Source organism: Tachyglossus aculeatus, unplaced genomic scaffold (assembly GCF_015852505.1).
Source record: "Tachyglossus aculeatus isolate mTacAcu1 unplaced genomic scaffold, mTacAcu1.pri scaffold_12_arrow_ctg1, whole genome shotgun sequence".
Classification (NCBI taxonomy): Eukaryota; Metazoa; Chordata; class Mammalia; order Monotremata; family Tachyglossidae; genus Tachyglossus; species Tachyglossus aculeatus.
Window position 1 is genome coordinate 255,719 of NW_024044858.1, and position 25,955 is coordinate 281,673.

Here is a 25,955-nt window from a genome sequence, read left to right on the forward strand (position 1 = left end):
AAGGAGGATGTGGGCAAGTGGTTTGCGGAGAGAACTCCGCTTCGCTCTCATCCTATCCCGTCTGGACTACTGTATCAGCCTCTTCTCCGATCTCCCATCCTCTTGTCTCCCCCACTTCAATCCATACTTCATGCCGCTGCCCGGATTGTCTTTGTCCAGAAACGCTCTGGGCATGTTACTCCCCTCCTCAAAAATCTCCAGTGGCTACCAATCAACCTACGCATCAGGCAGAAACACCTCACCCTGGGCTTCAAGGCTCTCCATCACCTCACCCCGTCCTACCTCACCTCCCTTCTGTCCTTCTCCAGCCCAGCCCGCACCCTCCGCTCCTCTGCCGCTAATCTCCTCACCGTGCCTCGTTCTCACCTGTCCTGCTGTCAGCCCCCAGCCCACGTCATCCCCCGGCCTGGAATGCCCTCCCTCTGCCCATCCGCCAAGCTAGCTCTCTTCCTCCCTTCAAGGCCCTACTGAGAGCTCACCTCCTCCAGGAGGCCTTCCCAGACGGAGCCCCCTCCTTTCTCTCCCCCTCCTCCCCCCCCCGCCTTACCTCCTTCCCTTTCCCACAGCACCTGTATATATGTATATATGTTTGTTCGTATTTATTACTCTATTTATTCTACTTGTACATATCTATTCTATTGATTTTATTTTGTTAATATGTTTTGTTTTGTTCTCTGTCTCCCCCTTCTAGACTGTGAGACCACTGTTGGGTAGGGACCATCTCTATATGTTGCCAACTTGTACTTCCCAAGCACTTAATACAGTGCTCTGCACACAGTAAGCGTTCAATAAATACGATTGATTGATTGATAGATGAGATCGAAGTACAGCGAGTAAGTTAACATTAGAGGAACAAAGTATGCCGATTGGGTTGTAGTAGGAAATCAGTGAGGTAAGGTTTGGGGACAGTGAGCTGATCAAATGCTTTGAAGTAGGTGGTTAGGAGTTGCTGCAGAGGAGAGACATCAAGTTTGGAGAGGTAGGTTGGGTAATCATCCACGTAAGAGATGATAGTTGAGGTTGAATGAGCTTTCCAAGGGAATGGGTGTAGATGGAAAATAGAAGGGGTTCCAGAAATATCCTTTTGGGACTCCCACTGTTAAGAGGATGGGGAACAGGAGGACCCTGTAAAAGAGGCTAAGAAGGAGAGGACCGAGAGATAGAAGAACCAGGAGAAGACAGTGTAATTGAAGCCAGGATTAGTAGTGTTTCAAGAAGAAGGGGGTGGTCCATATTGTTGAAGGAGCTGGGAGATCGAGGAGGATTAGGGTGGAGTAAAGGCTGCAGGATTTGGCATGAAGGAGGTCATTAGTGACCTTAAAGTTTCCATGGAGTGGAGGGGGTGGAATCTAAATTGGAGGAAATGTAGACAACTCTCCTGGGGAGTTTGCACAGGGGAATGGTTGAAAGGAGAGATGGGACCATGAGAGGTTTTTATTTTTAAGGATAGGGGATACGTGAATACGTTTGAAAGCCAAGGGGAAGAAACCATTGTAAAGTGAGTGGTTGAAGATGGTGGTCAGGGAGGGAGGGAGGGGACAAGTGTTTGATAAGATGCAGTGGGACGGGGTTGGAGAAACAGGAGAGGGGAGTATATTTGGAAAAGACAGGAAATCTCCTCTTAAGATAATTTGGGCAAGTAAATTCAGTGCTTTTAAGCGCTTAACAAATACCATCATTATTATTATTATTATCATTTGAGTGCTTACTGTATACAGAGCACCATAAAAAGCACTTGGGAGAGTACAGTACAATAGTTAGGAGCTTAGGGTCCAACTACGGTATCTTATGAAATTACAAAATTTGCAAAACTATAGCAGTCACAATAAAAACCACTAGATTAGGTACTGTTAGAGGCAGTTCTGTGGTTGAAAAAAATCATATTTACTGAGTGCTCACTGTGTGCAGGACACCATACTAGTCATTTGGGCAAATTCAGTACAGCAGAGTTGGTAGACACATTCCCTGAGATGTTTTGGGTGGTTTTTTTCTTTGTCTTTGTCTTTTTTATGGTATTTAAGTACTTACTATGTGCCAGGCCCTGTACTAAACGCTGGAGTAGATGCAAGCTGAACAGGTTGGACACAGTCCAGGTCCTTCATGGGGCTCAGTCTTAATCCCCATTTTACAAATGAGGTAACTGAGGCCCAGAGAAATCAAGGGACTTGCCCAAAGTCATACAGCAGACAAGTGGCAGAGTCAGGATTAGAACCCAGGTCCTTCTGACTCCCAGGCCTGGGACTCTTTTCACTAGGCCAGGCTATATTGTTAGAAGAATCGCTTATGCATCCATCAAGGAGTGTTGGTCAAGGTATTCTGGTGTAACACACATTTTCCTTAATGTAGGGCTTGTTGGGAATGTAACCCTCACTTTTATAGGAGAGCTGTATTGAATTCACATGTGGTGTAGAGCAAAAATTTGAGAGGAATCTCCATTGTACTTGATTTTCAGTTTTCATTTGTGTTTAAGGATGCCAAATGGTTTCCTAACAATTTTTGAGATTGTGAAAGCTGAGGTTTGGGTTTAGAATGCTGGGTTATTTGCTGAAAATTATTGGGGAAATCAAAAATCGGCTTCTCTATCAGTACATTTTCCAAAGAAGATAGCTTTGTGCACAAGTTACAGTGATGATGATGATGATGATGATGGTATTAAGTGCTTACTATGTGTCAAGCACTGTTCTAAGCACTGGGGAGGATACGAGGTAATGAGGTTATCCCATGTGGGGCTTACAGTCTTTAATCCGCAACATTGCCAAGATCTGCCCTTTCCTCTCCATCCATACCGCTACCCTGCATGTTCAAGCTCTCATCATATCCCGTCTGGACTACTGCATCAGCCTTCTCTCTGATCTCCCATCCTCGTGTCTCTCCCGACTTCAATCCATACTTCATGCTGCTGTCCGGATTGTCTTTGTCCAGAAACGCTCTGGGCATGTTACTCCCCTCCTCAAAAATCTCCAGTGGCTACCAATCAATCTGCGCATCAGGCAGAAACTCCTCACCCTGGGCTTCAAGGCTCTCCATCACCTCGCCCCCTCCTACCTCACCTCCCTTCTCTCCTTCTACAGCCCACCCCGTACCCTCCGCTCCTCTGCCGCTAATCTCCTCACCGTACCTCGTTCTCGCCTGTCCCGCCATCGACCCCCTGCCCACATCATCCCCCCGGGCCTGGAATGCCCTCCCTCTGCCCATCCACCAAGCTAGCTCTCTTCCTCCCTTCAAGGCCCTACTGAGAGCTCACCTCCTCCAGGAGGCCTTCCCAGACTGAGCCCCTTCCTTCCTCTCCCCCTTGTCCCCCTCTTCATCCCCATCATCTTACCTCCTTCCCGTCCCCACAGCACCTGTATATATGTATATATGTTTGTACATATTTATTACTCTATTTATTTATTTATTTATTTTACTGGTACATATCTATTCTGTTTATTTTATTTTGTTAGTATGTTTGGTTTTGTTCCCCGTCTGCCCCTTTTAGACTGTGAGCCCACTGTTGGGTAGGGACTGTCCCTATATGTTGCCAACTTGTGCTTCCCAAGCGCTTAGTACAGTGCTCTGCACACAGTAAGTGCTCAATAAATACAATTGATTGATTTAATCCCCATTTTACAGATGAGGTAACTGAGTCATAGAGAAGTTAAGTGACTTGCCCAAAGTCACCCAGCTGACAAGTGGCGGAGCCGGGATTAGAACCCACTACCCCTGACTCCCAAGCCCGTGCTCTTTCCACTAAGCCATGCTGCTTGCTCAGTGCAGAGAAGCACTGCCTGGGTGGCCTGGGTGTCAGAAGGACCTGGATTTTAATCCCAGCTTCACCACTTGTCTGCTCTGTGACCTTGGGCAAGTGTTACCTCCCAGTAGAGTCAGGGACAGGGTCGGGGGCGGCTCATGACTCAGCTGTACAAACGGAATAAACCATGATATTCAATCAATCAATCAATCAATCGTATTTATTGAGCGCTTACTATGTGCAGAGCACTTAGCATTCAGTATCACAGTAAGGAAACATTTATTAAAGAAAACATTTATGAAGAAAACATTAATAGTAAAGGATCCTGCTTCTGTTAAGCCTCCAACTCAGGGGCGATGAGATTTCTGACACTATTTAAGCCCTCAACCCGGGGGCTAGAGTCTTCTACCGCTGGATGATCGGTACCATCCGGTGTTCAGGTCTGTAATGGGCTGGTGAGGCCCGGGTGTCCCCTGGCCAAGAGGCCCCTCTAGCCTAGACTGTCCCTGACTTCCCTTTGGAGGAGAGTAAACCGCCAAGTTCAGCTCGGGCAGTTCCGTAGGAAGGTCCACTCTGCTCCTGGCTGTCCCAGTTGTCCTTTTGGAGGCCCTACTGAGAGCTCACCTCCTCCAGGAGGCCTTCCCAGACTGAGCCCCCTCCTTCCTCTCCTCCCCATCCCCCCGCCTTACCTCCTTCCCCTCCCCACAGCAGCTGTATATATGTTTGTACATAGTTATTACTCTATTTTACTTGTACATATTTACTATTCTATTTATTTTATTTTGTTAATATGTTTTGTTTTGTTGTCTGTCTCCCCCTTCTAGATTGTGAGCCCGCTGTTGGGTAGGGACAGTCTCTATATGTTGCCAGCTTGTACTTCCCAAGCGCTTAGTACAGTGCTCCGCACGCAGTAAGCCCTCAATAAATACGATTGAATGAATGAATGAATGAATGAATGAATTTCCCCCTAACCTTTATATTGACTGTTAAGTTGACTAGTGGCCCTAGTCTACCAATTACAGTTCCATTGCATTCTGCTCTTAGAAGACATCTCCCCTGGACCCCTGCAGGTGTGTCAACATTTAGCTCTTCCCTCAGAGCCAGTCCGTCTGGTTCACCAACCATCACAGGAAGCCATATGCGAAGGGCATTAAATTTAACACTGTGTTTACGAGAAGTGCAAACTGCGTGGTTAGGCAAGTCACAACCTTTCTGTGCCTCAGTTACCTCATCTGTAAAATGGGGATTAAGACTGTGAGCCCTACGTGGGACATGAACAGTGCCCAACCTGATTAGCTTGTATCTATCTCTGTGCTTAGAACAGTGCCTGGCACATAGTAAGCTAATAAAAAATTCCGTAAAAGGAGTTGTGGACTCCAAAAATTCTGTCTAAGACGGACATGATTGAATTAGCAGTGATGCTCTCGTGGGTGGCGTGGGATTGGCAAAGGCCTATTCTTGTTATGAATGTACCAAATACCATCCCTTGAATATAAACATCATCTTCAGCCTGTCAAACAAAGGAAATAATAATAATTGTAATATGTTTAGTGCTTACAATGAGCCAAGTAGTATACTGGAGTAGATACAGATAATCACATCGGACATAATCCCTGTCACACTCAGGGTTCATAGTCTAAATAGGTGGGAGAACAGGTTTTGTTCTCTACAGGTGAGAAAACTGAGGCATAGAGATGTTAAGTGACTTGCCCAAGGTCTCACAGGAGGCAAAGGGCAGCTCTGGGACCAGAACCCAGGTCGTCTGATTCCCAGGCCCATGCTCTTTCCAGTAGACCCTGCTGCTTTTCTGTTCATCCATGAACTAAAGTCACATTTTATTGACTACATAGTAATATAGCAGAGAGACTTCAAAGATCTGGTAATCAGTTTCAAGAATGGAGGTGATGTCCTAGCCTGCATCCAGGGAAGTCATGTGTGCAACCAAAAACATATATGTGCAACATAAGTTCTGTCACAAGATTCTTGTACTTAGGCAGCCCTCTGGCCAATGATATGATGATAGGCAAGAACATAGAAAACACAGTCAAGAAGGCTTTTGGAACCAACCAGTCATATTTATTGAGTGCTTCCCAGGTGCAGAGCACTGTAAGAACGTGCGAGAGTCCATTGGAACAGAGTTGGTAGACACATTCTCTGCTCCGCTGTGAGGCACTTACAGTCTGTCTGGGGAGACTTTGGAAGGCTGTCAGAGGGAAGTGGCTGTGTGGTATCAGACTCCAGACCAAATGGCAGGAGGATACCCAAACCGCAGCTCTAGGGTGAGCTGAAATTGTGAAACTGAAGGCAAGAAGAAAAAAGGAAAGGTTTTAGGGATGTAGAAAACACAACCTCAGGCAGTGTTTTAGGCCAGGATGAAGATCAAGGAGTGGCTGTCTGAACAGAAGCTTCACCAGGAATGAGAGACAAGGAGGCAAAAGTGGAAGCATGAAAAAGGACAGACTTTTTAGGTGCACATGGTCCCTTCTAGTACAAAGGACAAGTGTATACGTATAAATACACTCAAATCTCATGAATATAGTAGTGCTGGTTTTTATTAAGCATTCACTGTGTGCCAAGAGCACTGTACTAAGTTCTGGAAGAGAAATACACATGGTCTCTATTCCTTTTGGGGCTCACAGTCTAAAAGCTACTTAGGTTAGAGGGATTTCCTGTTCTAGCACTCAGCACTTTTGCAATGGTGTTCTTCTGTTGTAAGGCCAGTGTTTCTTACAACTCTCTCACTGCCCCGGGCCATACTGCTGCGGCTTCGATCCCTGGTATACTTAGTTGGAGCAGTCGACAACTGTGATTTCCGACTTTGTGAGGTAGGCAGTCAGGAGGTAAACGGGATGAGAAGCTCTGGGTTGGAAAGCCACAGTCAAGAAGAACTGAGCTACAATCCCCTGAGGAGCCCAACCGGGTTCGTGGCAAACTTGTCAGTAGTTGGTTCTGTGCGGGATGAAAGAGAGCTCTGTCTGTATGGGGGAAAAGCGCATTCATGTAGTACTCTTTGGCTTTTCTGGCGTTCTATTTTTATGGAATCAGTTAGTAGGTACTAGCTGGGGAACTTCCCTTAATATGCTTTGGGTAGAGTACTCTCTGTTACATTCATACTCTTTTTTGTCAACAGCATTGTGTTTGAACCAAAGGACACTTTGCCAAGTGCCGTGATAGTAGTTATGGTATTTGCTAAGCGCTTACTATGTGGCAGGCACTGTACTAAGCGCTGGGGTGGATACATGCCACCCCTTGTAGAAGCAGCATGGCTCAGCGGAAAGAGCACGGGCTTTGGCATCAGAGGTCATGGGTTCAAATCCCGGCTCCGCCAATTGTCGGCTGTGTGACTTTGGGCTAGTCACTTAACTTCTCTGTGCTTCAGTTACCTCATTTGTAAAAATGGGGATTGACTGTGAGCCCCCCGTGGGACGACCTGATCACCTTGTAACCTCCCCAGTGCTTAGAACAGTGCTTTGCACATAGTAAGTGCTTAATAAATGCCATTATTATTATGCCAATCGGGATGGACACAGTCCCTGTCCCACATGGGGCTCACAGTCTCAATCCCCATTTTACAGATGAGGTAACTGGAGCATAGATAAGTGAGTTGCGCCCAAGGTCACAGAACAGACAAGTGATGGAGTCAGGATTAGAACCCATGACCTTCTGACTCCCAGGGTTGTGCTCTATCCACTCTACCATGCTGCTTGTGATGAATATGAGGCATTGGATAAGACACTTTTAAATGTTAGTGTTAGCCCTCATCCCCCACGATGACCAGCCAGTCACCCAGTCAATTGTAATTTATTGAACGTTTACTGTGTGCGGGCCCTGTACTAACCACTTGGGAGAGTACAACAGGCACATTCCCTGCCCACAATGAGCTTACAGTCTAGAGTTAACTTCTGGTGTTATGAAGTGTTGATGATTGTGGCTCCCCTGAAGGGTAAAGTACCAAAGGATAGTCACATTCTGTTAGCTACAATCTCTGCCCTGGGAAAATGGAGGAAGGGTTTGGGGTTTTGGGGGGTTTTTTGTTTGGTTTGGTTTTTTTATAGCATTTATTAAGTGCTTACTATATGCAAAGCACTGTTCTAAGTGCTGAGGAGGCTACAAGGTGATCAGGTTGTCCCACAGAGGGCTCACGGTCTTAATCCCCATTTTACAGATTGAGGTAACAGGAACAGAGAAGTTAAGTGACTTGCCCAAAGTCACACAGCTAACAATTGGCGGAGCCGGGATTTGAACCCATGACCTCTGACACCAAAGCCCATGCTCTTTCTACTGAGCCATGCTGAAGGGTGGGTGTGAATTGGTAATGCTTTTGAGGTAGTAACGTGCCACTTATAGATTTGTTCTAATTCATCGAAGAACAAGACTACTTTACAGGTCAGATTGTTACTATTGTGGATAAGATTAAATCCAGAATCATTCATTCATTCAATCATATTTATTGAGCGCTTGCTGTGTGCAGAGCACTGTACTAAGCACTGGGGAAATACAAGTTGGCAACATTTAGAGACGGTCCCTACCCAACAACGGGCTCACAGTCTGGAAGGGGGAGACAGACAACAAAACAAAACATGTAGACGGGTGTCAAAATCGTCAGAACAAATAGAATTAAAGCTGGTTTTCCACGGTAATTTTGTGCTGGGCAAATGTGAGTTTTTTGTTGAGAAACATCCCCTCTTAATTGATTCCTTTTTTTCAATTTTCTTTGCAGTTCCTGATACTCAACTTCTAATCGGTAACTATATCATGGAGGTGGTATCAGCTGAGGTGAACAGCTTACTTCCAGAGGAGATCATGGACACTGGTATCGCTCTAGTGGAAGATGATAGTATTGAGGCTGTCATTGTTTCATCCCCTATGGGAGAGTCAATTCCCATGGAAACCGAACTGGAAGAAATTGTCAACATAAGCACCACCAGTTTCTCCACAACTACAGTTGTTATACCCAGTGCTGCGGAACCTGTCACAGTGTCCAGCAACCATACTAGCCAACTTCCAGTGAACACCACAGTTTCTAAAACTGATGCTAACACCGCAGTGATATCTGCTTTTCCAGGTGGCCTTCCAAAACTCGGTTCTCAGACTCCCGTGACTGTGTCAGCCAATCAGATTATTCTAAACAAAGTGTCACAGACAACTGATCTTAAATTCGGCAATCCAGCTATTAAGCAAGATGGACAAAAATTAATTGTAACAACAACTTTGGGCAAGTCTGGCCAGCCAATTGTTTTAGCACTGCCCCATAACCAACTACCCCAGACTCCGAAAACCACGTCTCAGACTCCATTAGGAGACTCTAAATTGCCATCACAGCAAATCAAAGTAGTTACCATTGGAGGGAGGCCTGAGGTGAAACCTGTCATTGGTGTCTCAGCTTTGACCCCAGGAAATCAGCTGATTAATACTTCATCACAGTCTTCTGTATTACAGACCCCGCAATTAAAAACAGTGCAGGTAAAAGGGTCATGAATTGAGGGTGGCTTTTGATGCATACTTTAATAAGAGTGAGTGTATACCTGACATATGGTTGCTTTTGATGTGTGCATTCCTTTTTTAACTGCCCGTTATCACTATTGCTTATTTTAACATTTGAGAGCCATCTGGATTCTTTGTCATGAAGAGGGGTTTTTTTTTATTTTTAAGAACATCTTGGGATGTTGCTTGATAGTGGTCATTTTATTTATTTTTTTATGGTTGTTAAGCACTTCCTATGTGTCAGATGCTGTACTAAGTGCTGGGGTGAATACAAGCTTATCAGGTTTTGGAACTTCTTATGTCACAAAATTGTCTAACTAACCCTCCCTTTCTTACTTGTATCCCTGTTTCTCTATTCCGTTTTTCACTCTTCAGTTCACTGGCAAGATCCCGCCAGTAAGGGAAAGAGGTAGATTGAAACAGTTTTGTTTTCTCCACATGGGCACTGATATCCATCCATCCCATCCATTTTTATCCAGACCTCACACACACACTTGAAGATCAGAGCAAGTAAAAATTGCAGCAAGGCACTAATCATAGTACTTCTGCCCCTGGCAGCAGCTTTAGGCTGCTTCACCCAATTTCACCAATTTTGTGTCTGCGTGAAGCTAACCTGAATTTGTAATACAGAGCAGAAGTGGGTTAGAGATTCTGAGTGTCACCTGAAGAGCACAGAAATTGTTGGTCAAGAATGTGAGTCCAAAGAACAGTGCTTCCTCTTGGAGCACCTTTCCTTCATCCTCTGGGTATTCTCTAATCAGGTCCCAGGAGGGAAAGGTGAAAAGTGCCTAAAAATTTAATGTGAGATAGGGGACTTGGCTTAGTTGCTTTAGTTGCTGGAGTGGGACTTGTCTTAGTTGCTGGAATTTGCCCAGGCTGTAAGAATAGTTGTTTCTGGATGTACTATCCCATATACTGTTTGACGAAGGTTGGGTACCTGAGTTCTAACCTGAACACTTGAGGAGAAAGACTCTGAATTGGCATCTGATGTAAGAAGTACCATGAGCATTTTAGGATTATAATAGGAATAGAGCTCTCTCTGGTATTAGCAGAAGAGGGTAAAATATTCAGTACCAACAAAGGCACTGTGCAGTTCAGCATTTGGATATTAGTTAACCAAGCATAGGCAGCGTGACCAAGTATGATACTATAATTATAAATATTTTCTTTTTAACCTCAGGCAGTTTGATCGGTCAGTGTTTCAGAGCATTACAGTCCCAGCCCAGGAGTGTTGTTGTAAGCATTGGTAAGACAGTGCCTTCTTAGTTTGAGTAGACTGAATGAGAATAGTTACTTCCATAATGTACTCCAAGCTGAACCTTCTGTAGCCCCAAGACGTATATCCAAGTAAGGGAATGGATAACTTGGTCTTTGAAAACATAGTAAGGGCAAGAAAGGCACCATCACTGGGGCAGTCAGGTATTTTGGGGGGATTTGGGGGTCCGTTTCAGGTCCTACTAGGGGGCACCCTCGATCTCATTATTTCCCTGTAGAAGCCTAAGCATTTTGAAATATGTCTGGCATTGAGGTTTCCTCATGAGATTGTAAGAGCTTAGTACAGTTTTCTGCACACAGTAGGCTCTCAATAAATTCCATTGATTGTCATCTCCTTGCTTGGGTGGAAGGGAAGCTTAATTCCTGCCCCAGAGGGTCCTGTTCAGCTGTGGCACTAGTGGTTCCATTAGCTGCTGATTTTCCCTTCCATTTGTCCAGTCCTATTTCCTGTTCCTCCTGTCAGTATCAGCTGTGGCACTAGTGGTTCCATTAGCTGCTGATTTTCCCTTCCATTTGTCCAGTTCTATTTCCTGTTCCTCCTGTCAGTAGAACGAACTCTAATTCAGAAGATAGGGATCCATTTACTGTCCTTGGAAACCAAAAGTACTGTATTAAAGCACTGGGATTTTACTTGAGGCTCACTGTGAAATTTTGAATTAAGCGGGGCCTCAGTTGCTGAGTTGAAATTTCAGAAAGAATGCTGCCTACAGCAGTTGTCAATGAAGACTAGCTATGTCCGAGGAAATCTTATTCAATTTTTACATGGTAGGATTGGGACGTGAATGCCCATTAAAAGGCATTTTAGTTTCCACGTTGGCCAAGAGGTTTATTATTGTACATCACCCTCTAGCATTTGAGGTGGTCTGTAGCTCTGTGGCTTTTTTAATAGTGCTAGGCATAGTGGTGGGTGCAACATATTTTTGGTCTGACAGGCTGCCAGGTCTGACAGGTTTGCATGTTTTCTGACTGACAATTTTTGGAGCCAGCTCTCTTATTAAAAGTTAAGCAACTTCCTCTTAGTGCTCACATGACAGATTTCCAAGGAAACAAATGATTTTCCTTTTGGCTGGGGGGAAAGCTGGAAGCCTTTTGAATCTTGCCTTCAGTCGAGAGCTTTGTAAATGTTCATACAATTCAAAGATTGAATGATGTGCAGGAGGATAATGGTGGTGATGTTTAAATTTATACTGCATTAGGAAGCGTAGATTTATACTTATAAAAATGTAAATGAGAATTACTGAAATTATCACAAAGACGAGAACTGATGTTTTTTTTAGGTGAGAGATTAGTTGCACGTAACTGCTGTCCAAAGATAGTAGTCTTCATAGATGTGAGAACACTTCCTGCCATTTAGAGGTCATTGATTCTCAAACAGGAGGAACTCCTGTTTGTTTGAAGTTCTGTTCCTGTAATGATAGGTGACCATGCTGTGGAGCACCGAGTGACATTAACTTTGGGGTCATAAGTACAAATTTGCTGGATGTGTCGTACATAGTTCTTTATTTGGCCCTCACCATTCTTGAGGACTTGGTAATGCTTAAGTGGCAAGATCGAATAGATTAAAGTCCATGAGAAATGCCAGGGAGGTAGTTTCCCACATTGATAAGAGGTCAACCAATAATATGGTATGAAAGTTGGGCAGATCCAAAATGCTAATTTGGACTACTGTGATAGGGAAATTTTGAGCAGCATTTCTGTGCCTGGAATGCTATGATAGCAGGGAGGTAAGTATATTCGTGGTCTGGAGCCATAACGAAAGGCAGCCTGTGCAAGAAACTTATGAAAAATGAGTCTGTAGGGAAAAATATTGAGGGATTATGCTATGAATAATAACTTTGACACTTCAAAGGAAAAACCCAAGTATGTGCTGAGTAGATATTTTATGAACTAGAATATGAGAACAGTGCCTCAAAATATCTTTGATAGCAAACAAAATCACATTCATTTTGAGTTCCTTGTCAGGAGATAAAAGGTGTGTGATTCAATTTAAAATCTGAATCTAATGTGTTTTCTCATATTGTGTTTTTTTGGATGGCAACAAAGCCGTTTGATATTTAGTGAGGAACACTGCCAATGTTTCCCAAAATTAAGCATTTAGGGATTGAAAGGGGGCATTTTCAATTCCTTTTTGTTTTGATCGCATTATATGAGTTTATTGCTTCTAAGAGGACTTAATGCGAAAGTCATTCAGCTAGCCAGCTATATAGGTCTCTTCCACGGGTAAGTCTACACACTACTTTTTAAAATTATGAATTCAAGGGTGTCTCCCATCATAAACGGCAGACGAGCTTCAGTCCAGTCAGACGTTGGGATCCCATACCTGTGTGAAGGATTTAATTAGAATGTTAGTGGTTTTCACTGCACGACTCACTATCTCATCCCTCCCAGCCATTATTGATTCATACAGTCTAAATGTAATGCATGTTTAAATCACGTGTCCTTGAGATTTTGGTAGGGAGCGGGTGTATGTTAAATAAGACTACAATATTGTATTTGTCTAGGAAGAATTACAATTAATCAGTGGCATTGATTAGAAGTATCCTTATTTTTTTGTAGTTATGGCCCTGATTCTAAGGAGCCACAAAAATCACAGACAGCAGAAAAGATTAAATGCTGTCAGTTTCCCTTTCCATTTAGCTCTTTACTTTCAATGGAATGTGCACTCTTAGAGCACTGCATTAAGTGCTTGGGAGAGTACAGTTATGCCAGTGGTCTTCAAATTTTGATGTAATATCTAATCATTCTGTACCTTCTTTTCCTTTAACGCCCCACTTTTCATTCATTTAATCATGTGCTATTTAGTACTGTCTGTTAATCCTTTGAAAGTTGTTCACGAGGTATCCCAGAAATATGAAAAATTAATGAGATTAGTTCATATGTGTACCCATGCACATACCCGCACATTTTTTTATAACACTTGATTCCTTTCGGGAGGGCTGAAAGTTCTAGAGGTGTTATTTTGCGGGGCTTTTAAATTGGGATATTTTCAACGGAGGCACATTCAGACTTCTCAAATTCATGACTAACCTTTCTCCTTTAACATGCCATCAATATTCCCTGCTGCTCAGCAATTAGCACTGTGGTCATGACTGGATTTTCTCTAGTTGGTACACCATTTCTTGTGTTAAAATCAGTTGTTTGATGTAGGCAAGAATATTTTGCATATGGAGTTGTGTTATAATTTTTTTTATTTTGAGGTTTATCTCAATTTTTTATGCATATTTCAGATTGCTAAGAAGACTCGAACACCAACCTCTGGTCCAGTAATCACCAAGCTCATCTTTGCCAAGCCAATTAATAGTAAAGCAGTTACTGGACAGACAACTCAAGTATCACCTGTCATTGCAGGTTGTATTTCTTGATGATTATTTCAAGTGTTGTGTTCTCATTTTATGAGGATTTAGAATGGACTGAACTGCCACAGTAAAATGTTGCTATTGGGAATAGATGGAGTATCCTATATAATAGAAGTATCCTCATTATTTTGTAGTTATGGCCCTGATTCTAAGGAGCCACAAAAATCACAGACGACAGAAAAGATTAAATGCTGTCTATTTCCCTTCCCATTTAGTTCTTTACTTTCAGTGGAATATGCACTCTTAGAAACTGAGCCTGGGTTTAGCTTTAGCCGCAATTGTCCATTGGCTTTCTGTTTTTCTCTGCTTCTGTCTGTCTTACTGACCTGCTAGTTGCTCTGGCTTTGAAAGCTCTGACTCCTCTTTGGAGTGAAACTCCAAAGGAGAAATCCTAATCTCCCAAGATACATATCCTTGTTCCCTTCCAATACCATTTCCACAGCAGCAAGCCAAAGGGGTACTGCGATATTATTGCACCTTGAGTATCTCTTGGGAAACATCCAGCCACCTATTCAGCTGGACAGGGTAGCCCCTGGGAATTCAGAGGAATCCAAGGAAAGGAAGTTCTAAATTACTGCTGTGGAGAATCTGCCCCTCCATGGGGATTCCTTATCTTTGCAACATGTCTTTGTGCCTTCACAAGACAAGCAGAGAAGCAGCATGGCTCAGCAGAAAAGAGCCCGGGCTTGGGAGTCAGAGGTCATGGGTTCTAATCCCGGCTCTGCTTCTGGTCAGCTGTGTGACTTTGGGCGTCACTTAACTTCTCTGTGCCTGTTACCTCATCTGCAAAATGGGGATTAAGACTGAGCCCCATATGGGACAATCTGATCACCTTGTATCCCCCCAGCGCTTAGAACAGTGCTTTAAGTGCTTAACAAATACCATTATTATCATTATTATTATTATTATTCACCCACTCTGTGACTGTCCCCTCAGTTTGTTCAGGAAGGGGGTTCCCCGTTTGGCTGAGGGCTGCAGCTTGGGGTCCTTCATCTCATTGGACTAGCAATTCCTCTCCCTCTGTGGGGTGACCGTAATCTCCAAAGTAACCTAGTGTAATCCAGCAGGGAACCTCCTTTAAACTGGGCAAATCATGGATTTTATCTTCAGTGTCTTCCACCAGTCTTCCTTCACCAGGGATTTTCTGACTGCCCATTTGTAAACACCGTACTGACGTGAATCCTTATCCTCCTTTAGGCATGTATATTAGGTCCCCATGCAGTCAGCTCATTTAAATTCCTTTTTCCTCACCTTCTTTTCCAAGTCAGTCGCAGGAAGGTCAGTTACTTGAAGATTCTGGAAGTTTGAATAAGTTTGATTTAAACTCTTAGGGCAAGTGGGGCCCAGGTCGGATATGCCTAGAGTATGCCTGTCTTTATATCAACTCTGGGTCTGTGCAGTTTTGGATGTGTATTTATTAAGGGATCCCTAAATGGGCAATATGGGTGCTTGTGGTCCCATTTGTGCCCTCCAGCAGTTACTCTTCCAAGATATAGAAGCTAGATAATGTAAAGATTGTGAGCCCCATGTGGGGCAGGGATTGTAGCTCTACCTCAGCACTTAGCACAGTGCTAAAGAAAAAACACAGATAGCTAAAAAAGATCCCAGGCGAGGTCATTTTTTTTGAGAGAGAGTTGGGTGGCAGGGGTTCTATGCCTTTAGACCAGATTTTTATTCGAATAATCTGCAATACAACTTGTAGGGCAAAAACATTAGTTCATTATTTAGTTTATGGGTTCTTTTATCAATAATTTATCAGCCAAATCTAGAATATGAAGGTGCCTACCAAAATCTGGGTAAAGATTGACCATTTTGATCATAGTCTGCACACAAAACATTGTGTGTCAAAAATTAAAGGCTGGGAATTCATGTTTGTTCCACCTCCCCCCCTGAATTCCCTGTCCAGATATTCAAATTATTTACCTTTAGGTTTTCTTTGCTTGCAGCCATTGGAGTCGGGATTCTGGACTGAATGATTATCCTTTTGACCCAGAAATGACTTTGTCTCTGTTAATACCGTAAATCTTAAGCAGTTTGAGGTGTGCTTTTTTCTGCAGTGAAAACCAGTCAGTCTAGAAAATCACTTTATTTGGCACCACTGCCTAATTCATATATATCCATGTCCCTGTTTTAGCAGTTGTCAAAAAAAGGGCTGTCACTGTTTGCCATTGACAAGCTGCCATCAAATGTATGTTTTTGAGATGATAGTGGATGTAACTTATTTATTCTGTTACCTTAGCCACAGTTAAAGAACCAGACTGCCTTTGTATCTAAAATGCACATTAAATAGCCATGGAATTCAGTAAAAGACCTGAAAGAAATTAAACTGAACCTAAGAGAAATCAGGCTGAGGTATGTAAGAATTCTATATTAAGAATTAAACCTTCACCCCCACCCTCACCCCTCCAACCTAGTTCTATACTTTTGGAAACTATTGCTTGGTTTAACCTGTTAATCAGTCATTGGTATTTACTGAGCGCTTACTATTTGCAGAACACTGTACTAGGCGCTTGGGAAAAAACAGTACAACAGGATAAGTGGACGTGTTCCCTGCCTGTAATGAGCTTACAGTCTAGAGGGGGAGATGCACATTAATATAAATAAATAATTTATAATATATAATTTGAAGATAAGTATATAGGTGTTGTGAGGTTGGGGGGTGGGGTGAATATCAAATGTCCGAAGATAACAGATCCAAAGGCTGTTGAAAGTGTAGGCTTTTATAGGCTATGTTGAAAACATCCATCATCAAGACTTTAATGCAAGTATATAAAAGACTGAATAAAATGCCCTATCGTGCTAGGGTAGACAGATGAGACAACTCAACTACCATTTTTCTTTTTGTCAGTTCATTCCACATGCAGATCGGGTTTCTTTGTTTAAGCTGTTAATCATTTTATGTTAAGACTTCTAGATTTGGGAAGTATCTGGGTGTTTCTGCCATAAAGACTCATAAACAATTAGTAGGTTATTGATCATCTTTACAGTAGGTTCCTTGTTAGAAATTCTGAAAATAAAATGTCAAAATGGAAAAAATGAATTGGACAAAGATTGAAGGAGACTCAAAAGTATAATCTGAAATATCTATTTAACTGTAACCTAGACAGAAAGTATGTGTAGTTGCTTTTATTGATTCATAGTAACTTAGAGAAAGCTAAATTGAAGAATAGGAACAATTCAGTAAAACTACATTTTAATCTCTGAATTTTAAACATATTATGTACTTAAAAAACCATCCCAATTTGTATATTGAAGAAAAAATAATGAATACTGTCCAGTTTGGTATAAAACATTCAAATTGTGATCCATAAAGGTTGAGTGGACCTTTAGCAATCACTATCTCCATGCCTCTAGATGAAAGCTTTGTCATTCAACATAGTTGATGCCTTTTTTCTTTGTTTGTTTTAAGCTCCACAGAGATGGAATTGAACCAAAAGAGCACAACCAATATTTAACTCTGCTTTAAACTGAAACCATTTTCTCTCGTTCAGATGTCAGTGGTCAGCAGTTTCCCTATAAAATCCTTCAATCTTGAAAGGAGTCTTTCTAATCAGATTAACAATCCCAGAAAACCTCATTTCATTGTGGACCCAGTATGCTAAAGATCTGTACAACTCAGATGATTGCAATACTTTGTGACTTTCAAGAAAATGACTCTGCATTGCTGACTAATAATTGTGGTCAACTTTCCTCTTCTCCCCCACAGTTCTCCCTCGCAGGTCTTTTTGTGCTGTGCTCTGCCAGGCTTTCCCCTTCTTGTATTTGTGACAGTTGTTTTTCATGGCTAAATGTACTCCTTTGAACTTTATCTTAGTCCTGTTTTTGTGGGATCATTTTTCTAATTTGTTTACTTCAGGTTTTGTTTTTTGAGAGGCTGCTAACTCCACCTAATTTATTATATTATTTAAAACTAATACACATCTCCAACCTAAAGTTCAATAAAAACATTGAAAAGAACTGGGCCTAGGACCTATCTCTGCATCAAGAAGGCCTATTCTTAGGTGATTCCCGATCCATTGATAATTAGCCCTTAATTGCAGTCCTTAAAACAAAAATACTATTTTCTCCCTTCCCTCACCCACCCTGAGTAGTAGAATTAGGGGTACTCACCAACCTCCACTCATGTCTTCAGGGTGCTTTGGAACAGATAATAGTAGGGAAACATTGTTCCTGGTTGTACTTTCCCTAATCACTGAAGAAGTGTCTTGTAGAACATAATCTGAAGGCTTAGTAAAGTCTAGATAAAGGGACAATCCTCGGAGACGAAGAAGAATGTAATCAGAGAAGAAATCAGATTGGTATGACACATTTTGATTTTCACTAAGTCATAGTTTTCTTGGTGGCTCTGAATCTTCCTTCTTCCCTCAATCCCCTCAAGACTTTGTGTGCCCCTCCTCAGTTCCTTGGCTCAGTCCATTATGACCTGGGCTTTGGTTTGAACACAGGTCTGCTTAAATTTCTTCCTTTGCCACTTGTTTGAGGAGAAGCAACAGAGCCTAGTTGCCAGAGCATGGATCTGGGAGATATGGGATCTGGGTTCTGTCCCCAGCCCCATCACTTACCTCCTGTGTGACCTTCGGCAAGTCACTTAATTTCTTTGAACCTCCATTTTTGCATCTGTAAAATAGTGATCAAATACCTATTTTCGCTCCCCCTTAGACTGTGAGCTCCATGTATGACAGCAACTGGGTCTGACCTGATCTTGTACTTGCCCCAGTGCTTAGTGTAGTGCTTGGCACATAGTGAGCACGTAAATATTATTATTATTATTATTAAAAGGGTGTTTCCATCTACTGTAGAACTGGTTTTAAACATTTATGTAACAAAATATTCACTTCTATGGGTGTGACTTCAGATGGGTGTGACAAGCTGAGAAATGAAAATGGGATCCTTAATTTTGCTGTTTGAAGGTTCACTAAAATTAGCCATAGATGATTCAGAAGATCTGGTAGAGCCCAGCCAAATCCATGGCATTTCTTGGTTAATCAGTTGTATTTATTGAACCTTTACTGTGTGCAGAACAGTGTACTAAGTGCTTAGGAGAGTACAATATAACAGACACATGCCCTGCCCACAATGAGTTTGTAGTCTTGAGGGGGAAACAAATATTGATATAAGTTACGGATATGTACATAAGTACTGTGGGGCTGAGGGAGGGGTGAATAAAGGAGCAAACCCAATGCAAGGGTGATGTAGAATGGAGTAGGAGAAGAAGAAATGAGGGCTTAGTCTGGGAAGGCCTTGTGGAGAAGCTGTGCCTTGAATAAGGCTTTGAAGGTGGGGAGAGTAGTTGTTAGATATTCAGAGGGAGGGCATTCTGGGCCAGAATCAGGACATGGGTGAGAGGTCAACAACAAGATAGGATCAAGGTACAGTGAATAGATTGGCATTTGAGGGAGAAAGTGTGTGGGCTGGATTATAGTAGGGTAGTGAGTTGAGGTAGGAGGGGGCAAGGTGATTGAGTGCTTCAAAGCTGATAGTAAGGATTTTCTGTTTGGTGTGGATGGGGAGTGGGGAGACATGGACTGAATGTTGTGGTTGAAAAATGATCCAGGCAGCAGAGTGAAGTATGGACAGGAGCCGGGAGAAACAAGAGGCAGGAAGGTCAGCAAGGAGTCTAATTCCTTCCTCTCCCCCTCGTCCCCCTCTCCATCCCCCCATCTTACCTCTTTCCCTTCCCCACAGCACCTGTATATATGTATATATGCTTGTACATATTTATTACTCTATTTATATATTTATTTATTTTACTTGTACATATCTATTCTATTTATTTTATTTTGTTAGTATGTTTGGTTTTGTTCTCTGTCTCCCCCTTTTAGACTGTGAGCCCACTGTTGGGTAGGGACTGTCTCTATATGTTGCCAACCTGTACTTCCCAAGCGCTTAGTACAGTGCCCTGCACACAGTAAGCGCTCAGTAAATACGATTGATGATGATGATGATGATAATTCAGTAGTCAAGGAGGGATAGGATAACTGCTTAAAGTGGTAACAGTTTATATGGAGAGGAAAGGGCAGGTTTTAGTGATGTTGTGAAGGTTAAGCCGACTTGGTAACAGAGTGAATATGTGAGTTGAATGAGAGAGATGTCGAGGATAAATAGTTAATGATATGAAATGAAAATATAGATAGTGTTAATGTATTTTGTAATTTTTCGGTACACTATTTACAAACTGAAAGTAAAATTGACAATTGTATCTCATTTGCAGGCAGGGTTCTCTCACAATCTACTCCAGGGACTCCACCGAAAACAATAACAATCTCTGAAAGTGGTGTTATTGGATCCACTTTGAGTTCTACCACACAGACCCCAAATAAAATAGCCATCTCACCTTTGAAGTCTCCAAATAAGGTAAAAAATATTGTTTAGGCAATTAATGCATACTGGGCATTGTAATGGGTACTTTCAATATTGGTGAAAATGTAAAAATAAAACTAGTCCCAGAATGGCATTTCTCTCAGCCAAGCTTTCCCAATGCTCCTTAACTCTTGGGCTGTCAACATTCACTGTTCTTCTTAACTTTCTTCTGCCTCACTTCCCTTTAATACCCCCTACTGCTATGACTGCCTTTCTCATCTTAGGTGCTTGAAGCAGCCTCAAAACAACTGCGTTTTAAAGAAACTGCTGTTTTAAAGAAATTGGATAGTTTGCTTTACAGCTGGTAGCTGTGGACATTTGGCCCCCGGCCAAAAAGCAAATTATCTTAAAAGTAAGTGAATGAGGCATTAGGAGTATTGGCAGATTGGAGGCACCAGGGTCATTTATACAAAGCTTTATTATGCATATGACCTTATCCTAACCATTTCTATGTGAGGTTAACATTTTAATTATATAGATTTGAAGAAAAATTCAGTAATTATTTTCATTACCATGGTAACTAATGTGCAGGTAAGACTTTCTTGGGGAAACATTTGTTGCATCAGCAGCATTTTTATTGTGGTCCTGTGCCTCTGAGAAGGGTGGTTGGGTGTATCCTATATCTTAAATTCATGGCAGAAGTTCCATCATGGCCACATCTACTCTACCCTAGATCTGAGATCAGTCAATCGGTGGTACTTCTCGATCGCTTACGGTATGCAAGGCAGTGTACAAAGTGCTTGGGAGAGAGGTAGATGTGTTCCCAGCCCAAAGGGAGCAAAATCCTAAACACGCTATGGAAGTATGCTTTTCTGTTTCCCAGAGAGAAACCTCAAGCAGTGGTACAAAGCAGAGACAGAAATTGGTTGAATAATCAGAATGGTCTGGTGTTCCTCCCTCTGGCGCATGTGACAATATTGTATTTGTGCATAGATTAAACCCCAGTGACTATAGTGTAGCCAATCACTTCTGGTACCCTTAGGACTTACTGCTTGCAGAATGTTCTTCTACTTCTGTAGATAAGAGTTTATGCTTATATACTTTGTGCTGTCTTTTTTTTTCCTTTGAATATTTCTTTCATCCCCCGGGCCTGGAATGCCCTCCCTCTGCCCATCCGCCAAGCTAGCTCTCTTCCTCCCTTCAAGGCCCTGCTGAGAGCTCACCTCCTCCAGGAGGCCTTCCCAGACTGAGCCCCTTCCTTCCTCTCCCCCTGGTCCCCCTCTCCATCCCCCCCATCTTACCTCCTTCCCTTCCCCACAGCACCTGTATATATGTATATATGTTTGTACATATTTATTATTCTATTTATTTGTTTATTTTACTTGTACATATCTATTCTATTTATTTTATTTTGTTAGTATGTTTGGTTTTGTTCTCTGTCTCCCCCTTTTAGACTGTGAGCCCACTGTTGGGTAGGGACTGTCTCTATATGTTGCCAATTTGTACTTCCCAGGCGCTTAGTACAGTGCTCTGCACATAGTAAGCGCTCAATAAATACGATTGATGATGATGATGATGATAAACCCTAGTACATAGACTTATTTCCCAAAATAGGTTGTCAGCTTCTTGAAAGGCATGAACCATATTTTATTCTTCTTGGACTTTGTCCAACCTGATGAGCTAGTATGTACTCCCGAGTTTAGAACAGTGCTTGACACATAGCGCTTAACAAATACCATTCTTTACATCACCCCCCTATCCCTGATTAGTCTCATACATGTTTATGAAACCAATTAAGTGAAACAGTGCTAAATGAAGGATCGTTTCTCATGGTAATCAAGAGTTCATTACTGCTTTCCCAAGACCCCCAAAATTGACCAAAGTAATATATTTACAAACAGGGATAAAAATGCTACAGATTAGATCTCTGATCAAAACGTAGTTTAAGTATATACCAATAATACAATATTTTGAATTAGGTTTTTATGTGTAGTTATGTAAATGCTTGTTAAAGTTTTTTCTTTCTGTTTTATTCAACCAAAGGCACCCTGTAGTAGTAATAGTATTAAGCACTTACTGTGTGCGGAGTGCTGAACTAAGTGCTGGGAGAAAATACACAAGTGGGAATTAGACATGGTCACTATCCCTTGGGGCTCACAACCTATGGGTTAAATGGGGGAAAAGGGATTGGAGACAGGCATATCTGAAGTGATGAATTATTGAAGTACAACACAAGTGCGCAGAACAGACTCAGTGTATAGGTGGGGTTGGACCAGGCCCGGAGCAGGAACCCTTGGGGGCGGGCGGGCAGTTGGCATTACTATGATACTTTTCTTGGCAGCAGCGGAGGAGTCTGAGAGAGCAAATGGGAGCAGCTTTTTTACGGGAGTTCATGAAGCATACCAGAAGTGAGAACCCTCGGTGGCAGGAGGGAACGTGGCAGTTACCATGGTGCTTTTCTCCGTTGTGACAGAGGGTTCAAGGATCAGCGCAGGAAGAGGGAGAGACTGGGGTCAAAAAGGCTGAGCCATGCAAAATTTATTCTACATGGCGAATTGAACCTCTTTCGGGAAGAGTACACTTAGGCGTTGCTCGCACATAGTGAAGTGCCCTAGCTTCCAGCCCCACGAGCGTTCAGCGGGACACTCGCCTGTCCCCCGCCTGTCACCTGGAGCATCCCATGCTCTGGGCAGAGGTGTCATGCAGCCAGCTTCTGCAAGTCTCTGTCTGCTGCCCAGAACGTCGGAGGTGGTAGGTATTTGTCACCTGCCCTTCCAGGCCATTGGGGCTTCCAGTTTCGCCTTGTCCAGTCACCTTCCCCATCCTCATTCTCCCCCACCACCACTACCACCATACCTTATTTGGGTGGTACAGGATTGAGGGACATCTTGTATTTCTGGCCTGGGATGTCTGTCTGGCTGTTTCAGTTGCAGGAGCAATGTCTCGCCCATTCTTTCGAGTTCCACTTTGCTGGCTCAGGCAGTCACAAGATAGTGTTTGACCTTGAGATAGTGGGGGCCCCAGTTCACTTTGGGACCGGGTCCAAGAGGGCACAGGAACTGTTTTTATCCCCAACCCAGCACACATGGAACTTGCTTGGAGTAGGGACTCCCAGTGGTGAACGAGGAGGTGGCTTGTTCTGTCCCTTGTGTTAACGAACTAGGGATCTATTATTAGCTATGAGAACTGGGAATTAGAAAGACCTGAATTCCAACCCTGGCTATGCCAGTTGCCTATGGGTGACCTTGGGCAATTCATTTCACTTCTTGGTGTGTAGGTTACTGCATCTGTAAAATGGGGATTAAGGCTGTGAACCCTATGAGGGATGTGGACTGTGTGTGTCCAACCTGATTAGCTTGCATCTACACCAGAGCAGTGCTTGGCACAGAGTAGGCGCTTAACAAATGCCACCCAAAAAAGCTTTGCTAAAAAGGCATGCCATTAGCTGGATCTAATTGTTCCATTCAAGTTAGTCAAAATACTTCAGAGGTTGAGAAGAGAGAAAGTGAGATGTTTAAGCAAGAGTAAACTTTGTAGCATTCTCTCAGAATGAGAGAGTAGCCTTCAGAAAAGCCTGCACTGAGACAGGAGGATTGGTGGCTATTACTATTACTACTACTACTACTACTGATGGTGTTTAGTGGTGTTTACTATGGGCCAAACACTGAGGTAAGTGCTAAGGCAAAATAAATGATGATCAAATTGGGCATAGGCCCTATCCCATATGAGACTCACAGTTTAAGATGGTGGTTGAACAGCTGTTTCATCCCCACTGTACAGATGAGGAGACTGAGGCACAGAGAAGCTAAATGACTTGCCCCAGGTCAAACAGCAGGTAAGTGGCAGAGCTGGGACTAGCAGTGGGTCTTGTGACTTCCAGTCCTGTGCGCTTTCCACTGAGCCACATTTGCTCCCCTAGTAAGCAATAAGTGTAATAGTATTGAGTGGGAAAGAAAATAAATTCAAATGAATGTAAATTAATCAATCAAATATTATTGAGTATTTACTGTGTTCAGAGCACTTGGGAGAGTAAAGTACAACATATTAATAACAACAGGCAGATAAATGCGTAAAGAGTGCTGAGGTAACCCGGATTGGCATGTTTTGGAAAGTGGGGGACTAATCAGAGAATGTCCCCTGAAGGAGATAGGAGCGAAGGGCTGTGGTTTGTTAAAAGGTGATGGGTGATCTGGATCTAGATCTGGGGAAATGTGAGAGCACTGGGTCAGAGACCAGAGGGAGGTGAGTGAAGGATAGTTAGGTCCTTGGGAGGAGTGAAGAGCCTGTACTGGGTTGTAATAGGAGAAGAGAGCAAATAGGTGTAAGGGAGATCTGATGGAGTGCTTAGTACAGTGCTCTGCATACAGTAAGCGCTCAGTAAATATGATTGAATGAATGAATGAGTGCCTAGAAATTGGTCAGGAGTTTATTGCCCTATCCTCCTCCTTGCATTCCTGTCCAAACTCAAACAAATTGTATTCACTTGCTGCCTCCATTGCTTCCTCTAACTCTCCTCCTTAACCCTCTGCAATCTGGCTTTTGTCCTCTTTACTTTTTTATGGTATTTAAGTGCTTACTATGTGTATTAAGTGCTGGGGTAGATACAAGCTAGTCAGGTTGGAAAGTCCCAGTATCACATAGTGCTCACAGTCTTAATTCCCATTTTACGGATGAAGTAACTGAGTCCCAGAGAAATGATTTGCCCAAGGTCACAGTAGACAAGTGGTGGAGCTGGGATTAAAATCCAGGTCCTTATTAATAATAATAACAATAATAATAATAGAGTTTGCTAAATTTGTGCTGTATGTCAAGCACTGTTCTAAGCGCTGGGGCAGATAAAAGATAATCAGGTTGGACATTGTCTCTGTCCCATGTGAGGCTCAGAGAAGTTAAGCTGCTTTCTTAAGGTCGCACAGCAGGCAAGTGGCAGAGGTGGGATTAGAACCCAGGTCCTCTGATTCCCAGGCCTGTGCTCTTTCTACTAGGCCATGCTGCTTGTCCTAGACCCATGCTGTATTCATTAGAGCAAGCTGCTTCACTTCCCTGAGACCACTCTCTCCAAAGTCACCAGTGACATCCAAGCAAAATCATCCCTGACCTCTCAGTTGCCTTTGGTACTGTGGACAACCCTTCTCCTAGAAACACTATCAAACCTTGGTTTCACTGACTGTCCTCTCCTGGTTCTCCTACCTCTCTGGCCTCTCCTTTACGGTCTCTCTTGCTGTCTCTTCTTCTGCCTCCCACTCCCTGACTTTGCGGGTCCTTCAAAACTCAGTTCTGAGTCCCCGTCTGTTTTCCGTCTACACCCATTCCCTTGGGGAGTTAATCCACTCCCATGACTTCAACTACCATATCTATTCTAATGACTCCTAAATCTTATCTCCCTAACCTTGAGCCCACTTTTCTCTAATTCATTCATTCATTCATTTAGTCGTATTTATTGAGCGCTTACTGTGTGCAGAGCCTAGAATCTGCTGACTCCCAATCCCGTGCTCTTCTACTAGGCCATGCTTCCTGACCTCTAGTGGTTTTCATTTCTTGTTCTTGCTTCATGTTGACAATTCACTTTTAAATTTAAAGTGTTGAATTTGTATATGTTTGTGTCATTCTCTGAGGGCATAACCATTGTTTTTTGTATTCCCAAATGATGAGTAGAAATTGCCCATGGTAGCTTCTCCCTCCTTAAGTGGTCCTTGTCAGTGTGGCCTAGTGGAAAGAGCCCAGACCCGGGAGCCAGGACATGAATTTTAATCCTGACTCTGCTACATGTCTCTGTACCTCCTGTGTAACCTTGGGCAAGTCACTTAGTT

The 25,955-nt window shown here is 42.9% G+C and overlaps 1 protein-coding gene across 2 annotated transcripts in view; it reads left to right on the plus strand.

The window, feature by feature from the left end:
- LIN54 (lin-54 DREAM MuvB core complex component) overlaps positions 1-25,955 on the plus strand; it is a 75,623-nt gene that overhangs the window by 15,080 nt on the left and 34,588 nt on the right. For both annotated transcript variants that reach the window (XM_038742503.1, XM_038742504.1), the window contains exons 2-4: positions 8,451-9,193; positions 13,717-13,837; positions 20,057-20,199. In XM_038742503.1, the coding sequence (XP_038598431.1) occupies positions 8,486-9,193; positions 13,717-13,837; positions 20,057-20,199 (972 nt within the window). In that variant the 5' untranslated portion in view covers positions 8,451-8,485. The remainder of the gene's footprint in view (positions 1-8,450; positions 9,194-13,716; positions 13,838-20,056; positions 20,200-25,955) is intronic.